Source organism: Onychomys torridus, chromosome 8 (genome assembly GCF_903995425.1).
Source record: "Onychomys torridus chromosome 8, mOncTor1.1, whole genome shotgun sequence".
Lineage (NCBI taxonomy): Eukaryota > Metazoa > Chordata > Mammalia > Rodentia > Cricetidae > Onychomys > Onychomys torridus.
Genome location: NC_050450.1, coordinates 105,929,019 through 105,942,129, shown reverse-complemented (window position 1 = coordinate 105,942,129; position 13,111 = coordinate 105,929,019). Strand labels below are relative to the sequence as shown.

General features: G+C 54.9%; 1 protein-coding gene across 2 annotated transcripts in view; it reads left to right on the top strand.

Annotated features, from left to right (window-relative positions):
- The window catches only part of Dnah17 (dynein axonemal heavy chain 17), a 119,181-nt gene that overhangs the window by 48,021 nt on the left and 58,049 nt on the right, over positions 1–13,111 (top strand). For both annotated transcript variants that reach the window (XM_036196601.1, XM_036196602.1), the window contains exons 37-47: positions 869–1,026; positions 1,448–1,586; positions 1,742–1,969; positions 2,211–2,348; positions 3,516–3,648; positions 4,207–4,334; positions 4,986–5,134; positions 9,571–9,853; positions 9,951–10,124; positions 10,299–10,506; positions 11,010–11,175. In XM_036196601.1, coding sequence (XP_036052494.1) covers positions 869–1,026; positions 1,448–1,586; positions 1,742–1,969; positions 2,211–2,348; positions 3,516–3,648; positions 4,207–4,334; positions 4,986–5,134; positions 9,571–9,853; positions 9,951–10,124; positions 10,299–10,506; positions 11,010–11,175 — 1,904 coding nt within the window. The remainder of the gene's footprint in view (positions 1–868; positions 1,027–1,447; positions 1,587–1,741; positions 1,970–2,210; positions 2,349–3,515; positions 3,649–4,206; positions 4,335–4,985; positions 5,135–9,570; positions 9,854–9,950; positions 10,125–10,298; positions 10,507–11,009; positions 11,176–13,111) is intronic.

Below are 13,111 nucleotides of genomic sequence, written 5' to 3'. Positions count from 1 at the left end.
GGGGGTGGCCTCAGTGACCTCTGGTGGGTTCTTGTCAGATAATTGACAGAATTCAGCCACGGTCATGGCCAGAGGGCACTCTTGAGACAAAAGCTCACCTGAAGTCTACTATATAACACCCATGAACGACAAAATCACGGGCAGGAATCAAGGGTGTGAAGGTCACTGCTAAATGACAGCTGTCAGATTCAGTAACTGAAGTGGGGGTGCAAGGGTGAGGCGATAATCCAGTAGGTAAAGTGCTTGCCACACAGACCTATAGAACTGAGCTTGATTCCCAGAACTCATATAAAAGGCCGGATGTGGGGACTGGAGAGACGGCTTGGAGGTTCAGAGCACCTTTCTTTCAGAGGACCTGAGTTCAGTTCACAGCTTTGGGGGACTCCGACACCCTCTTTTGGCCTCCTTGGGCAGCCAAACACGCATGCACATACAGACACAAATGTACACAGAAGCATATTTTAAAGGTGGGGGACAGCTGCTGCCAGGTGTGGTGACGCACGCCTGTAATCCCAGAAGTCAGAAGGCAGAGGTAGGCAGATAGCCGTGAGTTGGAAGCCAGTCTGGTCTACATAGTGAGACCCTGTTTCAAACCACAAACAGAGTCAGATACAAGGTATGTAATTGCAGTACTGTGGAGGGGAAGATGAGAGGGCCCCTGTGGCTCTCTGCCAGCCAGTCCAGTCACTTGGTGAGCTCCACATTCAGTGAGAGCTCTCAAAAACTCTCCAAAGAAAGTTAAGTGTAGAGCCATAGAGGAAGATGCCCGTTGCCATCCGGCCTTCACATACATGCATACCAACACACATGCACATTCGCACACACAAACGGCTCCATGTTGGTGTGTGTCTGTGCACCAACTGTCCAGGTAAAGTGTGTCCAAGATGCAATTCGGGCCAAGAAAAAGAAGTTTAACTTCCTGGGTGAGATAATAAGCCTCATCCCCACCGTGGGCATCTTCATCACCATGAATCCTGGCTACGCCGGACGCACGGAGCTTCCGGAGAACCTGAAGGCGTTATTCAGGTGAAAGGGGAAGGGCCCTAGCGGGGTGGGGGTGGGGGGGGGGGTGGGGGTGGGGTAGGGTGGGGGGGTAGGGCTGAAAATGGTTGGAGGTGGAGGAGTCCAAAGCTAGCTGCCAAGATGGAGTAGGTTCAGCAAGAAGGCAGACGGTCCCTCAAAAGCCCTGAGGCCCCTCAAATCGGGGCAGTCCCTAGCTGAGACACTGGCTGCTCTCAGGAGGAGAAGGAAAGCCCGCCAGAACAGAAGTAAGGCCCGGAGCTTCCTGAGCCGGGTGTGTGAGGAACGGTGTGGGAAGCCTGGAACCCAGCTCCGTGTGCCCAGAGCTGACTGGCAGGGACCGGTGCCCCAGTGAAGAGGGGCAGGTGGCAGCTGAGGGGCCAGAGAAGCCGAAGGGGAGAAAGACAGCTGCCTGCTCATCCCCTAGGCCCTGTGCTATGGTGGTGCCCGACTTTGAGTTGATCTGTGAGATCATGCTAGTGGCCGAGGGCTTCCTGGACGCCCGCCTGCTGGCCCGGAAGTTCATCACCCTCTACACCCTGTGCAAAGAGCTGCTCTCAAAGCAGGTGTGTCCTTCTCGTTCCTGGAGACCCTGGTTGAGCCTCCAGGGACCCACACTTCTTCTCTGCCCTCCCTAGCCCCGAGATCCCCTCGGAGCCTGGCAATGTCAGCTGGCCACTGAAGGAAGGTGCGCTCACATCCATGTTCCCACTCCCCGCAGGACCATTATGACTGGGGCCTTCGGGCCATCAAGTCTGTGCTGGTGGTGGCCGGCTCCTTGAAGAGGGGAGATCCCACCCGGGCAGAGGACCAGGTGCTCATGAGAGCACTGAGGGACTTCAATATCCCCAAGATCGTGACTGATGACTTGCCTGTGTTCATGGGGCTGATCGGGGACCTCTTCCCTGCTCTGGACGTGCCTCGGAAGCGAGACTTGAATTTTGAGAAGGTAATTCTCACCCCCACCTCCATCCATCCCGAGAAGCCTCCTCTTGGCTACAAGAATTCTGGGGCCATGAGCTGCTTCCCGCACCCCAGCCAGCCCTGGGTTTCAGAGCTGAGGGTCATGGAAGGGTCTGGAGTTGGGGCTCTGGGGCAGTGTGACTTCTGGGTGGCATTAATGCCAACACTTAGAAGCTCATCCACACCAAAGGCCACCTTCCTGCACCACCTCCCGCCTTGTCTCTCAGATCATCAAGCAGAGCATTGTGGAGCTCAAGCTGCAGGCCGAGGACAGCTTCGTGCTGAAGGTCGTGCAGCTGGAAGAGCTGCTTCAAGTCCGACACTCGGTGTTCGTCATCGGGAACGCAGGCAGTGGCAAATCCCAGGCATGTCACCAGCATCTGCCAGTATCCCCCATCACCTGCCACCTATGTGTCCCACCTGCCTCCCGGAGCCCCACCACCACTCACACACTCCTGGCATTGCCTGGGGCCATGGTGAACCCTGGAGGGTGGCACCCGGCGACACCAATGGCGGTAACTCTGGCGTTCTGAGCCAGCCAAGTGTCTGGCCAAATGCCTCCAAGGCGGGACGCTTAGGTTCTTATCAAGATCCATTTCTGAAGACAGAGGGGCCAGAGATAGCTCAGTTAGTGCAGCACTTGCCTCACAAGCACAGAGACCCAGTCTCCAGAACCACATAGGAGCCAAGCATGGATTCCTGTGCTTCTAATCCCAGCACTAGTGAGGAGGAGAATCCCTGGGGCTTGCTGGCCACCAGCCCTAGCCAGCCTGATTGGTAAACTCAGGCACAGTGAGAGATCCTGTCTCAAAATGATGGCATTCCTGAAGATGACACTCGAGGTTTCTACAATGCATGTGCACATGACATACACATGTATACACACACACACACACACACACACACACACACACACACACACCTCTGAATTTAAAAAAAAAAAAAACTAGCTGGGTATAGTGGTGCACACCTTTAATCCCAGCACTGAGTCAGAAGCAGGTGGATCTCTGTGAATTCAAGGCCAGCCTGGTCTACATAGAAAGTTCCAGGTCAGCTGGGGCTGCATAATGAGACCCTGTTTTAAGAAAATAAGTCATAAGGGGTCCTGGCAGCAAGTTATTGTTTAAAGAGCAAAAATTGTTTGTATTTGGCATTTAAAAATAAGATGTGAATGTGTATATGTACACACACAAAATATCCTTTAATGTCCTTAAAACCCATTTCTCTGAGTGAAAAACTCCTGAGTGGTTTTCCTCCATTTCTTTTGCTTTTCTCCATGCATTACCTGTGTGTTGAGAATGGATCTCAGGTGCTTTTCCAGGTCCTGGAATAGTCTCAGGCTCGCTCTCTGGGACCAGTAACTCCCATCACCCAGCCTACTCTGCTGTCCAGGGGACACACACTCAGCAACACCTGCCTCTCACTTCACCAACACACCTGGAGCTGCAGAGAGGGCTGCCCCAAGTGCACTGTGGGCCAGGCCCTGGGACAGGTGGTGTTGACAGGTGGTGAATGATCCCCACCCTTGTCAGGTCCTCAAATCCCTCAACAAGACCTATCAGAACCTGAAGAGGAAGCCGGTGGCAGTGGACTTGGATCCAAAGGCTGTCACCTGTGATGAGCTGTTCGGCATCATCAACCCGGCGACCAGGGAGTGGAAAGACGGTAGGTGGGCTGGGGTGCAGGAATCACCTCTGGGATAGTCGCTGTGTTCAGTGGAGTAAGGCTTTCCGAGACCCACTCGGTACCTGAGCCTGCTCCCTGGGAGGAGTCACAGTCTGTGCAGGTCCACGCCACTGCAGAAGAACCCACAGAGCCAGTGCTGGGGCACTCAGGGCATAGTGCTCCTGCACCACTAGGCAGGCAGGAAAGGGGTTGAAACTGACTTAACACAGTCCAGGTGGAGGCCTCTCACCCCAGGGGGACCCATAGTTGGAGCTGCGTTGAATGTGGCAACCTGCAGCAGGGCGCCTCTGGAGGTGAAGTAGGCCTCTATCCACAAGGGCCTCAAAAGAGGGGTCAATGGTGGAAAGGGGTGGGAGGGTCAGAAGAAGGCCAAGAGAAGGGCAGAGGGCAGATACCAGGAAGAGCAAGAGGACCACCAGTATCCCTTTAAGTGGGTACCCGCCACCCCTGAGAAAGTGAGAGCTAGGCCAAGGTCAGATCCACCTGGGGAAGAAGGAATGAAGGCCCCCCGAGTGTCACAGGCCTGCCTCCCTACAGGCCTGTTCTCAACCATCATGCGGGACCTGGCCAACATCACGCACGATGGGCCCAAGTGGATTGTCCTGGATGGGGACATAGATCCTATGTGGATCGAGTCCCTCAACACAGTCATGGATGACAACAAGGTACATGACGCCTGGATTCCCAGCTGAACCCCCAGTCACCACCATGAGAAGGGAAAGTGTGAGAACTTACAGGCAATACACAGTGCTGGGGGTAAAGGGTGGAGGCAGGGTGGCTGGGAGGGAGTCTCTCAGGAAGCCCACACAGAAAGTCAGCAGACAGCACCTGCCATAAAGACCTTCTCCATGGAGGACACAGATCCACGCACTCCTGAACCTGCCCATCTTTCTGCCTCAGTGTGGGCTGGAATAAAGCTCAGGGCTCGTTTTCCAATTCACACATGCACATCATAGGAACACACTTGGGGAGGCAGAAATGGCCTCCAGAATAGTCTAGAAGCAGCTTAAGAAAATGATTCCTCTCAGGATCAAGGAAGGCGAGGCAGGAGGATCATGAGTTCAAGATCTGCCTTGGGCTGCATAGCAAGACCTTGTCTCAAAAACAGGGTTTCTCGGTTGGTAGAAGACAACACAGAAGGATCTCCATAGAGGAGACAGCAGTGGTTTTAAAGTGATGTCATTGTTGGCTAGGAGCCAGGCAGGCATGCAGGGGGCTGGGGGCAAGGAGAGCTGAGAGATGTGGCCATGTGTGCCGTCCTCAGTGGCTCCTCATTTAGAAACTGCCACTGACCAATGGGCTTGCTCCACCCCCAGGTCCTCACCTTGGCCAGCAATGAGCGAATCCCCTTGAATCGTACCATGAGGCTGGTGTTTGAGATCAGTCACCTGAGGACAGCCACCCCAGCCACTGTCTCCAGGGCTGGCATACTCTACATCAACCCTGCTGATCTTGGGTGGAACCCGTGAGTAGGGCTTGGCCTCTCTCATTCTAAATTGTGGCCGAGAAAGTGGTCAGTGGATTGTGTCACAGTGGCATATGCTTGCATGTGCCCATTCACTCACATAAGGACCACGGGCTATTTCACCTCGTGGTCAGTGGGCTGCAGCAGGGCGGTCCACGCCTGTATGTACTATACTGTCACCTCACTGTCAGCACAGTAAAGGGGTTAGACATATGACAGGAACTCAGTGACGCCACAGTAGGGCCGCTGATGAAACCTGTGGGTGCTGGATAAGGGGAGGCCAGCCTGCTTTGCTGATGCTCTTGTCTCCAAAGACTGAACTCAAGGCTGCCACCTGAGAGGAAGCACTCAGGAAGTCCAGGGTCTGGGTCAGCATTCCAGAAGACTGGCACTGATGGGGGGCTCTGGGGTGGATGGTAAATGAAGGCTGAGGGCCAGGAAGAGAGGACCATTTGTGACATTAAAAGTGGTTCCAGCCTTGCCTGTGGACAATGGGGGTGGGTGGGGAAGGGATGGGGGTGGGGTGGGGAAGGGATGGGGGGGGGTGGGGAAGGGATGGGGATGGGTGGGGAAGGGGTGGGGGTGGGGGTGGGGAAGGGATGGGGGATGGGTGGGAAAGGGATGGGGATGGGGGTGGGGAAGGGATGGGGATGGGTGGGGAAGGGATGGGGATGGGTGGGGAAGGGGTGGGGAAGGGATGGGGATGGAGTGGGGAAGGGATGGGGATGGGGGTGGGGAAGGCATGGGGATGGGTGGGGAAGGGATGGGGATGGGTGGGGAAGGCATGGATTTGAGTCTTAAGGAACAGCAGATGGATGTTGATATTTCCTGCTTGGACATGTGGCCAATGATTGACAGAATAGTAAACTTCAGAGGACACAGAAGAGGTAGCTTGGAGCCAGTGTCCTTAGTTAGCTGGAACAGAAATCCACACATGTTCTAGGAACCATAGGCTCAGGATAAATACCTGAGCGGGAAATGAGCATTCACTCATCAGTCCATCTACCCACCCACATCTATCCATCTGTCCATCTACCCACCTGTCCATTTATTCATCCACCTACCCACTCACCCATTCATCTTAGCATCCATCCACCCACCTACTCACTCATCCATCCATCCACTCAGCCATCCTACCACCATCTATCCATCTGTCCCTCTATCCACCTGTCCATTTATTCATCCACCCTCCCATCCATCCACCCACCCACTCACCCATTCATCTTCTCATCCATCCATCCATCCATCCATCCATCCATCCATCCATCCATCCATCCACCTACCTTCCCACTCAGCAACCCATCTACCCATGCACTAATCAATCCATCTGTCCATCCATTTTTCTGCCCATCTACCCAATCATCATTAGCCCCTTTCTATCCACCCATCCATCCATCCATCCATCCATCCATCCATCCATCTATCTTCTATCCACTAACCCATCTGTCCATTCACCTATTCCCATCCCCACCCCATCCAATCGATCCTTCCTGCACACCTTCTGTGTCAGTTGAGCCCTGAGCATCCCATGCTGGGGAAGCTGGTTTCTCAGGAAAGATGTGAGTCATGACTGTAGGAGTTAATTTTCTGAACAAAACTCATACTGTTTTGGAAGAGAAACAGATACCCAAAAGTAACTTCAGAAGAGACACAAGGGGCAGTGGTGAGCTACAGACACTGAGGAGAAACTGGAAGAAGCAGGAAGCTGACAGGATCACACGCCTGAGAGGCTCACGGAAGGAAGTCGGCCCTGACTTGGCAGCCAGGTGCTATCAATAACTCAAGATGGATCCGTGGACCACTGGGGCAGAAGCCAGAACAGAGGAGGCCCTGGAAGTGAAGCTGTCTGCAAGAACGCAAGAATTTTGAATTTAAGTGCTGGGAGTGTGTGTGTCTGTGTGCTGCAGCAAGGGAATTTATCAAGGTGAGAAGCAGTCTTAGGTGCAGGGAGCAGGCCTGAGGTATCCAGGCGTGCCCATCTGTGGTGGAAAGAAGGACATGGAAGCTCATAGTCAGTGTCTCGTCCCTCTTGAGTGGGAGGTGAGATGTCTGCTAGGAGGCTGGCCGCAGAATGAGGGCACTGAGGCCCCGACAGGCACAGGACTGGGAGCTGGCCAGACACCAGGAGGCTGCTGAGACCGGAACCTCAGGGGCATCTGTCCAGCAGCACTTGCCAAGTTTTGGGCACTGCCGTGAAGAAGAGCTGCATGCCAGGCCACCACAAACAGCAGTCCATCCTCTGAGAACTGAAGCCAAGAGCCAGAGGTCACAATGGTGGCACAGTGGATCCTTGGAGGCTATTGGGCAGGATTGGTCTTTTACCAGTTCTGGTGGCTGGTGTCTACCACAGCTGTCTCCACATGGCCCTCTGCCAGGCACCAGATTCAGGGTCTGCTGTAACCCAGGATAACCACATCTTGAGATCCATACCTTGACTATGCCCACAAAGGCTCCCTCCCTAAGGGAGGCTACATTTTTAGTTTATGGGTGGGTGTGGAAGGCTATTCTGTCCCTTGCAAGCAACTTGGGTTTTCAGGGAGAGCAGAAGGCAGGAAGGACTGAAGTGAAGCCTGGCTAGAAGATGAAATGCAAGACAGAAGGCAAGTGGTGGGCACACCAAGAGATGGGAGACATCAGGTCACAGACGCTCCAGGATATAGGAAATGAAGTCATGGGACACAGCTGTGGGAAGCAGGAAGGAGAGCCAGTGGTGAAACTGAATAAGGACAGAGACAGGAATCGGACACTCCTGGGGTGTCGGGAGGAATCAGGAGAGGTTAAGTTCTGCTGAAGGAGTGAAGAGAGGCGGGCACAGGGCCTGCAGAAGGAGCAGTAGTCCTCAAACAGATGGCTACAGGGGAGGCCAGGACTCCAGCCAGGAGCCAGCCAGCCCACAGGGACATAGGCCAATGACATGCCAGAAGTGTCTGGACATGTCAGGAAGACTGACCTGTGTCTTCAGGTATGTCTGCCTGAGTTTGTGCACGGATGGAAGCCAGCACGCACAGGACTGTGATCCGTGACATCACCAAGGCAATGTTACAGTGTGACATGGGAGTCCTCAGCTCGGGCAGTGAAGCAGCCGCCTGAATCTGTATCTGCATGTCAGCCCAACCTACTGAGGACCGCCTGCACGTGGAGTTCACACCCACACTGCATCCTGCAGGGAGACAGAGATGCTGAAGGCTTCTCTACCACAGCTTCCTGTCCTGTGTCCACAGCAGAGCAGGAAGTCCCCAGAAGGCTTCCAGCATGCTCATGGAGAGGCCGGTGGGTCCTGGCTGTGGACTGTGGCCTCATGTTTCATAACCTGAGCCTCCTGCTTATGCCTCGGGCATCCTGGAAATGACGCACACCCTCAGCTCGCTGGCTCTGTTCACGCTTTTAGCAGATACTCCCCTGGCGCTTACCACGGGCCCGGCTCCCTTCTGTGAGCTTTAAAAAGAGCAGCCCACGTGGTCCTCTGGAGCAGGGGTGATGCAAACATATTACAGAGGAGAATCTGGAACCCAAAGCTGTTGAGTGACTTGCCTCAGGCTGAATCTGGCTGGGGTCGACCATGCAAGCCCAAGCAGCCAGCTGCAGCTTCCCTGCCCCTCACAACCTGTGCTGGGGCATGATGTGGTTCCCAGGGGTCATCTAGTATATGGACTTGGACTCTTCCAATGGATGTGTCAAGTTCAGCTTCAACTCACACCAAATCTCTGTCTACATGTACATGCATATATGCACACATAAGCAGATTCCAGTCACTAAGTGGGTCCTCCAGGCACAACTGGACCCAGAGGTCCAAATGATGTCCTAGGGTCCCAGCAGCTCTTTTCTCTTCTCTCCTTAGTTGTTTCCCCAACCGCAAACCCCACATGACCTCATGAGATCTTCTCCTAGTCCCCAGCTCTTGGCATCAGCTGCAGCTGGGGGAAGATGCTTCCTAGGTGACAAGAATGAGTCAGGAGACTGGGGATGTAGCTCAGTGGGTCTAGTATGCATGAAGCCCTGGGTTCACGTAGTACCACATAATCCAGGTATGGCTGTTGTATGCTGGTAATTCCACCAGTTGAGAAGTGGAGGTAGGTGGGTCAGGATGCGGTCATCCTTGGCTATCTAGTTTGAAGACAACTTGGAACTCAAGAGGCACAGTGGAAAGAAGTGGGGATGGGGGATGGTGGGAGGGTGGGTCGCTCTGTCCCAGTTGTCTTGAATTTATGTCATGTCACCCCCAAAGTTACCAATCCAGAGAAAGCGCAGACTCCCCACTGGCCCAGCATTCCCATCAGACCCTCTGAGGGTCTGTAGCTAGCCCTGACAGTGCCCTCACTTGGCACTGCCACACAGTCGGCTAAATCACACCCCCTGCTTCCCTGGCCACCCACCAGCGATGGGGAGAACCCCTAACCCCTAGGAGGACTGACGGCAGCCATCACCCCCCCCCACAGGGTAGTGAGCAGCTGGATTGAGAGGCGCAAAGTGCAGTCTGAGAAAGCCAACCTGACCATCCTCTTCGACAAGTACCTGCCCACATGCCTGGACAAGCTACGGATCGGCTTCAAGAGGATCACCCCGGTGCCCGAAATCACGGTCATCCAGACCATCCTCTACCTGCTGGAGTGCCTGCTCACGGAGAAGAACGCCCCGCCCGACTCCCCAAAGGAGCTGTATGAGCTGTACTTCGTGTTTGCCTGCTTCTGGGCCTTCGGAGGCGCCATGTTCCAGGACCAGGTGACAGGCACCCCGGGGACCTGGCATCCAGACCAGGCCGCTCTGCAGCTCTCTTAGCTGGGCCCTTTGGCTCTTCCTTCCTCTTCTTTCTTAACAGCTCATTGATTATCGAGTCGAGTTCAGCAAGTGGTGGATCAATGAATTTAAAACTATCAAGTTACCCTCACAGGGGACCATTTTTGACTACTACATTGACCCTGAAACAAAGAAATTCCTGCCTTGGACAGATAAAGTGCCTGCCTTCGAGCTGGACCCTGACATCCCCCTGCAGGTAACCTTCCCCAAAGCCATGGCCAGGAGTAGGGCTCAGTGTCCCCTCCCACCAAAGTTATAGCAGGACCTTTTAGTGGTGCTGGGGTCTTAGAGATCCAGGAGTCTGTACACCGGCTGGAACCAGGTCTGTTGTCTGCTAGCCACGCCTCTTCCCCTCCCCTACCACTCCCAGGCCTCTCTAGTCCACACCACCGAAACCATCCGCATCCGGTACTTCATGGACTTACTCATGGAGAAGGCATGGCCTGTGATGCTGGTGGGCAATGCCGGCACCGGCAAGTCGGTGCTGATGGGGGACAAGCTGGAGAGCCTAGGCACGGATGACTACTTGGTGCAGGCTGTGCCCTTCAACTTCTACACGACCTCAGCCATGCTGCAGAGTAAGAGAGCCTGGCTCCATCCTCACATCTCTGCCCACCACATCCCCAGCCCCATTCCCTGTTACCTCCTCCCACTGTAGGCCTGGGGACTTCTGGACTACTCGTCTTGTCCCCACGGAGGCACCTGAGCGGTGTCCTGGGCAGATGCTGCAGTGGTGCTCAGTGAGGGTCACTGAGGGTCCAGGAGGTGGCTGGTCCAGCTAACACGACCTCACATCAGTTAGGGTTGGCACCAAGGTTGACCCAGTGAGCCAGATCAGGGGTCCTGCCACCTCCACCTCTGAATGATGTTTTAATACAGAAGCTAAGTTGAGTGGCAGATGGTGGACCCCTGCTGGCTATGACACCCCACAGAGGGTCTCTCTCTGGGCCAGGCGCATCTCATAATCCTGACCCCTTGCCTCCAGCCTCCTTCCTCCCATGGGAAACAGTGGGGCCCTGTAAGGACTTGTAGACACCAGCTCAGGGTGTGTGGGTAGTGAACAACCTTTTGTCCCTCCCAGGTGTGTTGGAGAAACCTCTGGAAAAGAAATCAGGGAGGAACTTCGGTCCCCCAGGCACCAAGAAGCTAATCTACTTCATCGACGACATGAACATGCCTGAGGTGGACAAGTACGGCACTGTGGCCCCACACACCCTGATCCGCCAGCACATGGACCACGGGCACTGGTGAGGGGCAGTGAGTGGGCTGAGGAGCTTAGAGGCATGGCCACAACTCCGTGGTGGCGGGGCTAGAGCTGGGCAGCCACGTGTGGGAGTAGAGAGGGTTGCAGGAGTCTGGTCGGGGTTGGCAGTAAGACCATGAGGTCATGGGGTGGGGGTGGGGTCGTGGAAGGACCATGGGGGGGGGGGAGGTCTGTCCTGTTGCCACGCCACAAACATGTCAGTAACTGCGGCCAAGGCCTCCACAAGGGGGAGCAGATAGCTTCCCACTCGAGGAGGTGCGTGTCTGCTATGGCAGACCAAGGGAGAGCTCCGAGGAAAAGCCCCAGGCCCATCACAAAGGAGGCCCTGGTGGGGTCAAAGATGCTCCTTGGCAAGCCGTCAGGCAGCTGGGAGCTGGATGCTGTTGATGCTGAGAGGCTGAGAGGAGGCCAGGTGCAGAGGCCCTGTGGCAGGAAGGGGCGGGGCACAAGGGTGGGCTGAAGAAGGAAGGGAGGAGGGTGCACCTGGCAGCGTCAGCCTGGAGCAGGGGACTCTGTCCCTGTGGCCCTGGGACACCCAGGCGACACACTGAGGACTAATCAGGGCATTCAGGTCGTTTACCTCTTCAAATCAGGAAGCAGCCCAGGCCAGAGCTGGGAGTACTTGAGATCAAAAGAACCCCAGAAGCCAATCAGTGGGTTCTCAGAACTACCCAGAAATGGGGGTATGTGTTTAAGGGGGCCAGGGGGCCTGTTTGAGATCACAGTCCCAACACTCCACCTTCCCGCAACAGTCAGCACTGACCCATGGGGCTCAGAGGGTGACAGCACAGCCCAGGTGGTGGCCGCCCGCAGTGTATCCATGAAGGCAACAGTGAGGTGACAGGGTGCCCCGCCCCCCGTGGCTCTCCTGTGTGGCGGCGGCCTAGCCCCCCCCCCGCGTGGACCCCGCTGAGCTCTCCATCTGGCTTTGTGGCACCAAACACCTCAGACAGGATTTGCCAAGACCTCTGCTCTCTCCGCTAAGGAGGCTCTCCTGCTGGTGAATCTCCAGCTGCAGCTCGGCCCACACCTGCCTTCAGATTTACTCTGGAGAAACTTGAGGGAAGGGAGGGCTGGCTAGATTTGAGTTCTCTTTTTTGGTTTGTTTTTGTTTTTTTGTTTTTCGAGACAGGGATTCTCTGTGTAATTTTGGTGCCTGTCCTGGATCTCGCTCTGTAGACCAGGCTGGCCTCGAACTCACAGAGATGTGCCTGGATCTGCCTCCAGAGTGCTGGGATTAAAGATGTGCACTACCACTTCCCCGGCTAGATTTGGGTTTTCCAAAGTTCTCTTTAGGCACCAAGCAAGATGGCTCGGCAGAACTGGCCACCAGATCCCAGTGGAAGCAGAAAACCATCTCCTGCAGCTTGTCCTCTGCCACCCCACATACACACACAGTGTGACAAAACCTCCCTACAGATGAGATCCTATTGCGGTCATGTCAGGAAGTATCAGGAAAAGGCACTTTGGGTGCCTGACCCACAGACACGGCGGGGACAGTGGAAGTCAATCTCGAGGTTCTGAGGGAGGTGGGTACAGGGAAGGGTTTCTCAGACAAAGTTTTGTGTGAAGCAAAGCTGGGTGTGGAAAAAACAGCTCCCGTGACTAACATTGGAGTTGTGGGATCTTGTTCAACCAGAGCATAGGCCAACACGTGATAGTTAACAGACAGGGAACCTAACTGTGTTCAGTTGATATGAGCAGTTCTGGGCTCCACCAAGGGGCAGCAGCCGCAGGGAGAAAAAAAATGGGAAACACACCAAGAGGTACAGCCTCACACTGAGACAGCGACATCACAGAGCGTTCAGCTCCCCTAACAGTGAGTGTCACCAATAAGCAGAGCAAGAGGCTGGGGACGTGGCTCCATGGGTAGAGTATGTGCCTAGCATGCAGAGACTGTATAAACCAAGTGTTCTAAT